The 11,473-nt window shown below is 42.1% G+C and overlaps 1 protein-coding gene across 1 annotated transcript in view; it reads left to right on the top strand.

Annotated features, from left to right (window-relative positions):
- Positions 1 to 11,473, top strand: part of ITK (IL2 inducible T-cell kinase) — a 32,555-nt gene continuing 21,082 nt past the window's right edge. The window contains exon 1 of the mRNA XM_009285788.2: positions 1 to 171. Coding sequence (XP_009284063.2) covers positions 1 to 171 — 171 coding nt within the window. The remainder of the gene's footprint in view (positions 172 to 11,473) is intronic.

The following is an 11,473-nucleotide window of genomic DNA, read 5'->3' as shown; positions in this document are numbered from 1 at the left end:
ATGTCCTGGGAGAGGACCATTTTTGGTTCGGCCATGAATAACTGTGTGCTCCTGGAGGAACTGCTGATCAAAAAATCCCAGCAGAAGAGAAGGACTTCACCCTCCAACTTTAAAGTGCGCTTCTTTGTCTTAACCAAATCCAAGTTGGCTTACTATGAACATCGCCATGGGGTACGTCAGCCATTTTCTCTCTTATAATAGAGTAGTGGAGGGAGGGATGAGATTTGTTAAAGGAAGGGAAGGATGCTAATGGAGGGAAGGATGATCTTTGTTAAATTTTATTAACATTTCTGGTCCTTACTACAGCACCATTCACTGAAAAATGCGGAATGGTCAAATGGGTCATTTAGAGCTTCTGGTCAATGGGCATTTGGTGGAATAAGACTACCTTGCTATTTTATAGAAATAATCTAGTTTTGTTGTAGGAATTTAGCACAGGCTGTTATAACCGGTGTGTGTAACAGCTGCGTGAGCCTGTGCCTGGCAGTCCACACGAGTACAGGGGTGACCTGGAGTGGTGTATTGCAAAGATCACAAGTGTATCCTAATTACATCTGTGAAAAAAGTCATCCACAGATCTTCACTCTCTCATTCTTTTCTTCAGGGCAGCAGACTGATGGCTGGTAGGAGACCAGTCTTGCATTTTAAAATGAATTCAGCTGCCGTGTGTAACATGTCTAGTCTTCAGAGTTAGCTTCAGAAGGCATGCGATGATGAGATCCGTGCTCAGACTAGGCATTGTTTCCCCAAGCTTGCATTTCCTTGATTTGCTAAATATGAAGAAAATTAGAAGTCAATCTGTGCACCCCATTGTGCTAAGTGTTCTAGTGAAGTGAGAATTATTTCCTTCTTCTATTTAGCTGGATGTTTGCTGAGCCTCATTACAGTTGTAAATAATATTGCTTGTTTTTCCAACAGTCACTGAACATGCTGTTAATCCATTATGTTTAGGCACTGTTACTGTATGCAGAGCAGAACTGGGGATCGTGCTGGCTTGCTATCCAGCACTGGCAACTTCAGACCATCTGATCTTGCCCAGTTGCAGAAAATTAAGTTAAAACTGAACCCAACAAGTGAAGTATGATGTGCCCTTGTATTTTATCATAACCTAGTTGAGGTTGGATACCAGCTTGAAGGGTTAACAGTCATTTTTACTTGCAGGTTATTTCTCTCAAATATGCCCAACAAAATGTTTTTCTTGCTTTTATTTTATAGTCCATGTTTTTCTCACGTCCATATTTAAATAAGATAATATTTATTGCTGCGTAGTGTGTCAATATTTGGTTTGAGACTCTCTTTGTCTGCTCTCCAAACTATCTTTCAAATGCCATTAAGATTTTAAATTCCATTATAACTATTCCACTTAATTATTCTGGGTTAAATTTTCACAAGCATCTAAGTGATTCTGCTGTAGGTATTTAGTGAAGTCTTCACAACTAGTTTTCTTCGGTGCTTTCTGAGTCTTGGTGGACTTGAGATGAATTCAACATAGACTTTGCCTAGATACTTTTGCGGAATTACAGTAGGTGTCTGTTGGCATCTTTAGACACCGAAATAGTTTGGAAAATATGACTCAGTGACTTTCAGTGGGGCATAGATTTCATACGCTATGTGAATGTCTCTGGAAATTTTCTGCCCTAGTCTTCCTAAATGTCAGTTAGGCAAGATGATGGTTTGGTATATTATCTACTTCATGTTATATATTATGTATTCTAAACATGCACATATTATATATGTGTAGACATGTATATGTAAACACACGTAACTTTAGGCCCTTATACACGTTTGAGGGACGGTGGGTATATCTGTAATTACAGGGCTGATTTTCCATGAAACACTGTTTTTTTTCTGACACAAACTGTCAAAATCAATTTGTTACATGAATAGAAGAACTTTGTATGAAATTGGGAGAAAAGAGTTTATCCTGTGAAGTACTCCCAGAACCGATCCTCAGCCTCTTCAGTAATCTTCTCCAAAATTAGACGATCCTGGTGAGACCTCCATGTGGTCAGGTCATTGCTGTTCTGGAGAGGAAAGCTTAGGGCAGCCCATGCAGGCACCATCTTGTTTTGTGCTGAGAACGGAGTGAACCCCCAGCAATTGAGTTCACAGCTAGTGAAGGGAAAATTACGATACCTGCCCGACAAGCAGGCTATGCCCATCCCTGTGAGTGAACCAGGACCGGGGAGCGTGCTCATTATCTAGCACAGGCCCTGGCATGGGTTTGGCTCTGCTCCGTGGGGACTCTCTCAGATAATTTGTGGGGCCAGCAGGGGTTAGCACAGGCTGTCACCACTGCCAACAGGCAGTTTGCATATGGTCCCCCTGCTCTGGAGGTTTAGGGCAGAGCGGTAGGGACACCGCTGTTCTTTGCCAGCTGGCTGCAGTGATGGGGAGTATCCTCAGGCATGCGTACTGCACCATATAGATGGGGCCAGCAACTTTCTGGGCTTTTAAAGTATGTATTTTTCAAGGGAAATCTCTGTGGATGTTTGCTATAAGAGTTTTCAATGAGTTTCTTTAAGAACCCCTTACCAACCTGTCCAGTGGCTTACTGTATTCAGAGTTCAGTACTGTACAGTACCCACCTCTCTGGTCCCCGGTCAGTCAGTAGCAAACAGCCTGTGCATAAAGTCAGGTAAAACAACTAGCAAACTGCTTAACAGTTTGAGAAGTCCCACTGATTTCAGTTGGGTGGCTTGAAGTAAAGCATATGCTCATGCGTTAACCCCGGCTTATATGTTTTGCCTGTATTTAACGGAGTTTAGCACCCAGTCCCTTTCTCTGCATTTTGGCGCTGTGGGTATAAAAAGATGTTTAAGTGCTTATTGTAGCAGTCCAAAGCAAGGAAATAAACAGGCCAAAGAGGTGCAGGGATAATTCTGTAAATGATACCAAAAGTTGTCCAGACAACCAACAACACAAAGGCAAATTTTTGCAATAACTGTAATAGCATTTTTGTCACAACGGCCATAGCTAGACAGAAAGCACTGTTCTCCTCAGGGGCCAAGCACACAATCGCCATTAATGTTAATGAAAGATATTTACATATCTCATTAGGAGAATGAGCCCCCAATAACTGACAACAATAAGAAACTGTGTTTTCTGGAATTCATTACGCAGTGCACAATGCAGGGCTGTCTTAACATAAAGCAAAGCCCTGATAACAGGCACGTGTTCAGCCCCCATCTCTACTAAAATACATCAGAAGTGCCTTTATTATAACATGCAAATCAATTCCACGGGCAAAAATTCTTCGTTTCCAGGGTCTGATTTTATAGCTACTGTGCATGTGAGTAAACAAGCACATGGGAGTAATCATTTTAACTCTTTCAATGAGTTTGATCCTCACCAGAATAACTGACAGTGAAGGCACCATGTGATGCTCTCAGGGTGCCAGTACACTTGCAGTACTGCAGAAGAAGCAGACAAGTGAATCCCTTTGGAGAGGTGTCTAGGACAGAATTTCAAATGTCTTTACTTAGCAAAACCACTTAAACTGGTGAATTACCTATATCCCATTCGCCTAACCGCTTACGGTGTTTGGTAAATCCTTCAGGTTAGCAGACAGGAGAGTGAAGAGAGATAGTTTAGTATTTCAGACACTAAGTAGAGGTTCCTGCGTAGTATTCAGCATGTCACATTCCTGGCTGGGTGGGGACAGCCAGAAATTAGCATCTCTCCCTGTATTTCAAGCTGGCTGTAGTCTAAAAGTGGCACAGATGTCTGAGGTTGATGCCATACTTAGTGAATAGGCCACTGTCTTCTGGGCTGGTACCGTGCTAATGTGGTACCATTGCCATTACATGATCTCTGCATCAGGGCTGCCCATCTTGGGGTGGCTCAGACCTGTGGAGAGTGCTTGGGTCTGTCTGTATCAACTATGGAGAAGTGTTCCACGTCCCTACGCCACAGTTTTCTCTCTTCAAAAATAGGCATTTTGCCCTATACAGGCATTCTGAGAAGTATTGCAGGGCTGGGAAAGTTGCACCTAACACCTGGGAAGTTCAGGCACATAAATATTTTTAAATTTTTTATCTTCATGCACTCATGGGCTATTACTAGTCCAGCTTTTAAAGGCAGCAATGAAAGGAGCACATAGAAAAGGACCGAGTTCCCTTTTCATTTACATCAGCACTATTCTTCCTACACTGGTCAGATGCTCAAGAGGTCACACAGCATAAGTCAGCCTTGTCCTGGGCTCTTTCATTCAGATCTTTGATATTCAGATATAAAGATGGCACTTTAGTGTGTCTTGAAATTTGCTTTCAGTCTCTTGTTCCAGGAGAACAAAGGAATAAACTTGGCTGAAAAGCCTTTTATCAGCATCCTAAAAATGCTTCAGCTGCTTCTGTTGCATTATCTACACGTTGGATTACTTGCAACAGCCCAGCCACCCACGGTAACAAAAGCAGCGCTTTGTTCCTTGGTTCAGAAGTCCATTTTACCTTGATTATTCTACACAGAATCCGACTTGTCCACCCTGCCCTGGAAAGACTTGTTTTTTTCCCCAAGACTCTAATGTAAACAGACCAAGACTTTTCTTCTGAAGATCTCCGTTTTGATGTTCCTGTTAATTAGAGTGACCGTTCATACAATTTCTCATTGCTTTGTGTATTGTGAATACCTTAACAGTCATGAAGCGATAATCCTCATCTAAAGCGAATTTAATCATGGTTTTAAAGACTAGCTTCCAAATAAATACATATCTGAGTAGGTGCATCATTCTTCATAACTTGTCATGTATTTATTAACAAGTTCTGTTTGCTTGCCAGAATTTGCAGTACCATCTGTCTTCTGATGCATATCTCCAACTAATTTATTAATAATACACATATCACCCACTAAGAAGTCAGGCTTGGCATCTGTCTACATCACACCTGTTTCAATGAATTTTTATGTAATAAAATCAATACAACCTTAAATAAGATGGAGACAAGGTACAAACCTGTGCCTAATGTTAAATGAATCCTTTAGTACACCTCTGTACATTTAAAATGGATTTTTTAATAATCCAAATTGTATTATTGGAGTTGAGGGAGGATTAAGTTCATATTGTTTGCCACGATGAGCCTCATTTCTATTGTGAAATCACAGAATCATGGTAATACTGGTTAGAGGGCACTTCTTAAATTCATTTAGTCGGACTTCGTACACGGGGCCAGCATTAGATCAACACTCGGAGCAGGACTATTGCCAACACTAGAACAAGTCGGCTGTAGCGTTGACTAGCCACTGCTTGAAAGCCAAGGACAGAGATTTCACGTCGTTGGGCAACCTGTTCCGATGCGTCTTATCAAATGTTTTTCTGGATATTTACAAAGTTCCCGTCTATTGCAGTTTTCATTCACGACTTCTGCGGCATGATTCAGGGTGGTGATATTGTCTAGACAAGATTGCTTTAAGCAAAATGTGGGTTGTTCTGTGTCTGGTGTCTGTGGCCCTTCTAACTCTACAAATGTGTGGTAGAATCTGGTAGTAAAAATAGCTCCTTTTTGCTGGAATAGCTAATTTTATCTTCCAGAATTTGATTATAATAATTTTCTTTTTGCACTTTCTGTGCATACCCAGTTCTGCTCCTACTAGATCTTTGCCTAGGTATTTATTGTTCTTTAATCTTTCAAGAATTTTTTTAAATTACTTCTGAGCAATGTCTTCCCAACAAATGTCAGATACTTGCATTTTCTTTAAATTACAAAGCTCAAATCTTTCTTCTGTCGGAGAACATTAAAGATGAGACAAAATCTTCAACCCATGTTTTCTTTTATATCTTTAAGAAGGAAGGAATTCCTCCTAATATGAATATACTACAATAAATATGAGATTTCCTAATAGTTGCCTTTTATTAGACTTTTCCACTGTGGCCATTTTTGCTTTCAGTGCCTGCCTTTGCTTTATATTGCAATCAACACTGTAACTGGTATTGTTGCAATGCCTGCCTGTTGCTTTATACTCTTTCATCCTTTCTGACCGATTTTTTTATTTGTCCTTAAAGCTTATACTTTTTTAAATGAAAAAGTAATGTCATTTAGTCAATTTAATTTAGCTTCCCTTCTTTCATTGAATCCTTCATTCGCTACAATCCACTCCTCCCAGTCTTTGCTAGAGTCAAGAATAGTTTTGAAGAAACTAATATAGTATTCAGTAGTTCCATATGCTTTTATGTAACATAAAAGACTTATTTCCATCATATTAGAAAGCTCATTTGAAAGCCAAGAATCTTCCTTTTTCTTCTTCTGTTTCTTGATGGTGACATTGATTTTCTTGTCAAACCACTTGCGCTGATAGTAGGTATGTGCACCTTGATAATCATCTCAGATGGGACCTAGGATAATGCGAACACTGGAATTGGTTTTGTCCAATATTAAAGTAGGAGTTCAGTGAAAATACTGGGCTATTGCAGATGCGTGAGGCCCTGTGATGGGCCAAGAGAAAAATGCTCTTATGGCCAAGTGTGCTTTTCCACCGGATCTCCTTACTTGAACGTTAAATACACACAGCCCATGAAAATGTACACTTCGTTCCGTAGAAACCTTGCAGAAAGGTTACAGTTTCAATTTTCCCCTGTATGTCTTCTGTTTTCAGCTCATGTAATTCTGAAAATTGGACACCTTAGCAAGCCTGGAGGAGTGAACAGTGAACCGGCCAACTCTTGGCTAAGCGTGCAGTGTCTGAGGTCCGGGTCTTCAGTGTAGCTCAGTTGACATCTCTGGCCTTTTAAAAAAAAGTTAGATTTCTTTGGTTTTAAATTATTTTGGTGGAAATGCAACACTGGATCTGGCCTATAGGACTTTATAAGGATCGTAGGAGTAATTCGGCTGTAGCAGATGTTCCCCAGGTAAACTGAGAATTTAACTGAGTAAATTGATAACAAACTGAGATTTTTTGCATGGAACAGGCTTTGGCTACAAACAGCATTGGCCTCAGTAAACAAGATTTGGTACTGAAATTAGTCGTTGGAAGTGACATTGCATGGTGAGCAAACTGATAGCATGCAAACGGTATGTGCAGACAGCAGGCAGCACAATTATTAAGCAGCACCGTAACGTCTCGCAGGCAGATGAAATATTTACTTTCTGATGTAGGAACCTGCTGTGATTCAGCGTCTATTACCATGTCCTGTGCTCCAGGTGAGGGTGCGATCAAAGAGATCTTTGCAGGTCCCTGGAAACATGGCAAAAAGAAGTTAGTGGCTGCAACTGCTCTAGTCAGGTATGGCAGCGACTGAGGACTGCAGTGGAGTGCCCATGGATGAGTTGCAGCAGTGAAGCAGACACAGCCCTCCAGCTGCCCCCCCAGACTCCTAGGTGTGCTTCTCCATCTCTACTGCTTAGATGAATGGAGGCATCTTAGGCACTGATTGCAGCTGATTTTGTCCTTCAACACAATTCAATGCACTCTGCATCCAGGGTGTGCCCACCTCCAAAACACCTTCATGTTCTTTAGATGTGAAACAGCTGTACAGACACAGCCCTCCAGCTGCCCCCCCAGACTCCTAGGTGTGCTTCTCCATCTCTACTGCTTAGATGAATGGAGGCATCTTAGGCACTGATTGCAGCTGATTTTGTCCTTCAACACAATTCAATGCACTCTGCATCCAGGGTGTGCCCACCTCCAAAACACCTTCATGTTCTTTAGATGTGAAAACAGCTGTAAGACAAATTTTATTTTTTTTTTTAGTTCAAGTAGGAGGACAAAGTAGTCATGACAGACATGTGAACCGAGCAGCTACATTTAGGGATTTAAATATCAAATATAACAGGGTATATTGGAGGTATTAAAGCATAACACAACAGTCAGAGCTCTACTGAAAATCCCACTATTATAAATTATCACGTCTTTCCAATTTTCCTTTGAAGCACTTAGTATTGGCAGGAAATGCAAAATCCCGTACAGCTTTCTTTTAAAATTCAAATTGCTCAATTTAGGTTTCAAATTTCATTTTTAAATTGTTTGAATTGTTTTATTTCCCATAAAACCTCAAACTATCGGTGTTCCTAATAAGAGAGAGAACTCCCAAAATACTGAACAATGCTAGGGCTCAGGCAAAATTTCTATCAATCCAGCAACCAACAGTTCTTAATATCCTAATCATTAATGATAAAAACAGCACATACCACAATGTATAGATAAGGGATATGATAAGGGATAGAAAATAACTGTATCAACACAGTGTTCAAGGAGGTTCAAGTTCATGCTTGAGTCTTTTGGTCAGTGGAAAAATACCATAGCAGGAGAATTACCATTAAAAATAAGTCCATCGTGTTCCAGTGATATCTCATAAGCTCCTAGTGACTATTTTCTGTGTTCTTAATTGCTGTCTCGGCACCAACACATGACTATGAGAGACCCATAGCCTAAGTAGCAAATAAACTGGAGACTCTGCAACACCGTAGGCATAAGCAGAATTTGGGCAGCTCAGCAAATCAAGAAATTCCTTTCCAACTTACTGCAGAAGCTCAGCAAGGCCTGAAGAATGTCATACCTGAAAGGCAGTAACATGTCACTAGTTTAAAAAGATGATGTTCACCAAACCACATCCAGTTGAGCTCTCTGCCATTGGAAGGTATTACACCTTGCACAACGGTTCTGCTTCACGTTGATATTAATCTGTCTGCAAAGGGACAGGCAGATCCTTTGGAGTGGTCTGTTCGTTGACCCATTTATTTCCTACCAGTGGTTAGACCTGTAATGGTGCCTCTTGCCTTGAAGCCATGTACTCATATCCTCCATAAAATGACATTTTAATAGCTCAAGTAGGGCTTTAACACTGTATGGCTATGGTAAATTTGGAGTTATGTGGAGAGAAATCAGAGCAAGCAATGGATATATGTTCCTATATTATTCCTAGAGCTTAATTTAAGCACATGAGAGTATAAAAGTGTGATTGTAGATCACACCAGAGGTCCATGAGCCAAGTGGCCTGTCTCCAGGAGTGGTCAGTATCTGCCGTTTAGAGTAGAACTACAAAAATAGCCTCGAATGTTTTCCTGGAAGCTGATAGGGAATATCCTGAAGGATCTGACTGTACAAACATAGACCTTATTTTGCCTTTTTGAGCTCAGAGACAGCTGTATGAGAGAAAGACCCTTCAACTTTAAATGTTTTTTTTCAATCATTTTGAAATCAGCCTGAATTATTCCGAAGACAGGAATTCTTATGGTGGGATTTGTTGGGTTTTCTTCCATTTATTGTCAGCCCGAGCTTATTGCTCTTAGGTGCTACCCGAGAACGTGTGCTGAGCCAGGAGCAGCCCACGCCACTTCCCAGCTGTGACCGTGTCCCTTTGCTCTTCATAGCTGGGGGAATACTTAAAATTGGTTACTGTGCTCTTAATAGCAACATCATAAAATTGTTGCTTTGTTACTTAAGACATCCACCCCTGTGGGCATTCAGCCACAGCTGTGGGCACTAAGAACACAGGAGCCCTCTCTGTTTTTACTTCTGTACACTCTTAGCCCTAATCAGCTGAGTGGAAAGGATTTCTGCTTTTTTTTTCTGTCTTGTTGCTGCCCATGTATCAACAGCGCAGGTGTTTCTGTTCTTAAAAGCAGTTGGGTGGCATAGGCATGGCTAATGATACAACTTAGCCTGCACAGTCTTCATGACGGGCCATAAAATACATGAAGGGGAAAAAAGTGTGAAGATCCCAGGTTGAATTTACAGCACTTAAGTTCAGTAAATCTACTTTTCTATATGGAAGTGCAGCCAAAGGACAGCAACACAGATGGAAGCCGAGCACTGTATTTCCAAATTTTAGAAAGGGAATTGATTTTCATGAAAAAAACCCTGTTACGAAGGCACACATGAAGTTCTACCTGCATTCAAGCACTGCCCCAGGGCAGCTGCATTGCTTCTGCTCCCTGAAACTAGCTCATGCCCTCTCCTAAGCCCATTTTGACCTCTCCGTCACACCATGGTGCACATGTACCACAGTTTAGAAACTGGCAGGATAAAGCTACAGGTGACGGTAGTATGATATGGTTAAGTTGTATTATTGTTATTGCTAATTTGTTGTTACAGTGCGCAGTTACCATGTCACTAATAAGAGTTGTGGATGGGTGCCTAGTGAGCATTCACTGTGCAACTATAAGCCCTCTGCAGAGGTATGTTAGTCCTCTTAAGGCCAGTGCCTGCAGTAGATGTTGAAGGCACCGCTCTCGCCAGCACAGCAGTCTCTCATTGCCACTCTAAAAGTACTTCAATGTGCACACAGGCCTCTCTTCACACTTACATACACTTTATTCTAGTGGCGTGCAGAAGTCAAAGCTTTTGCTTCCCCCCTGCCCCCGGCCTGTTCCTGAGGGACATAGCAGTGAAAAAAAATAACCTGGTTTGGTTTCACCACCTCAAACCCAGAGTAAGAAACTCCAAAATCAGCTTCTGCCTCTGGGACAGGGAGCAGGTGACACATGACAAGCAGGTCATGCCAAGGGCCAAGGCAAAGACCCCTCATCTACTTCATCACCAATTAAGAATGGTTCCTTCTAGTCAAGACAATAAGTGAGAACAGGGAATGACGTTTGGCTCAGATTCTTACAAAAACAACCTAACGCTACAAAGAAGGTCATTAAATGCTTTTATTGACATAAATGGTTTTGCGGTTGAGCTTACGGAGGACTGGAATTTCCTACCTCACTCCACTGCAGCTATAGTCTTCCCCTACCCTCCTCCCAAGGGAAAATGTCCAGCTGCAACTGGGCCTTCACTGGGGAGCAGTGGGCAAACACGGGCTCATGGATGGACCTCGTGGCAGGAGGAAGGACTCGTGTATCCAAAGGGGGACACAGCAGGGCTGCAGAAGGGACTGTACTCCTTTCTGCTGTGAGGTGCCTGGCTGGGCTGGGAGGAGCAGCCAGCATTGCAAAGGAAGGGACGGGGCAGGCGATGGGGATGAGGTACAGGGAGAGAGAGAGGTGAACACAAACACCCAGCAATGCAAGGCAAGGAAAACCCAGTTGCAGTGTGGAGAGCCCTTGGTAGTGACCGCTGCCGAGGAGTTTGGGGCTGCATGAATCTTAATTGCTTGGGTTTCCCCTCACCAGCACAAAAGAAACAAGACATAAGTTCTTATATAACTTTTGAACCAAGCCAGCTTTATTAAACATGGCATGCTGCCTTTCTGCCTGCCAGAAAATGCTGCCTGCTCTCTCCTCCTGTGCTCCTTGAGATAAGGCTCTGCCCACCCCTGCCTTACCTCTCACTAGCATTTGGATTCCCTCCCTTCCCTTTGCTTCCAGCTCTGGTGGCTACTTTTTTTGCCAGGGCCCTTTGGTAAATACAGTGGGGTTCAGCAAAACTTTAAGCATCCACTGAGGGACCTTCAGCCTAAATGCTTGGTGCAGCGCATTTGATGAATGGGCTTCACAAATAGCAACAGCAAAGTGTTAGCCAGAAAGTAGCAAATTCCTCAGACTGCACAGCCCCATATCTTACAAGATCTTAGACATTCGTGAAGCCTGAGGGTGCAGAG

Source organism: Aptenodytes forsteri, unplaced genomic scaffold, assembly GCF_000699145.1.
Source record: "Aptenodytes forsteri isolate BGI_AS27 unplaced genomic scaffold, ASM69914v1 Scaffold54, whole genome shotgun sequence".
Classification (NCBI taxonomy): domain Eukaryota; kingdom Metazoa; phylum Chordata; class Aves; order Sphenisciformes; family Spheniscidae; genus Aptenodytes; species Aptenodytes forsteri.
Note: the sequence above shows the minus strand (reverse complement) of the source record. Positions and strands in the feature narration are given on the sequence as shown.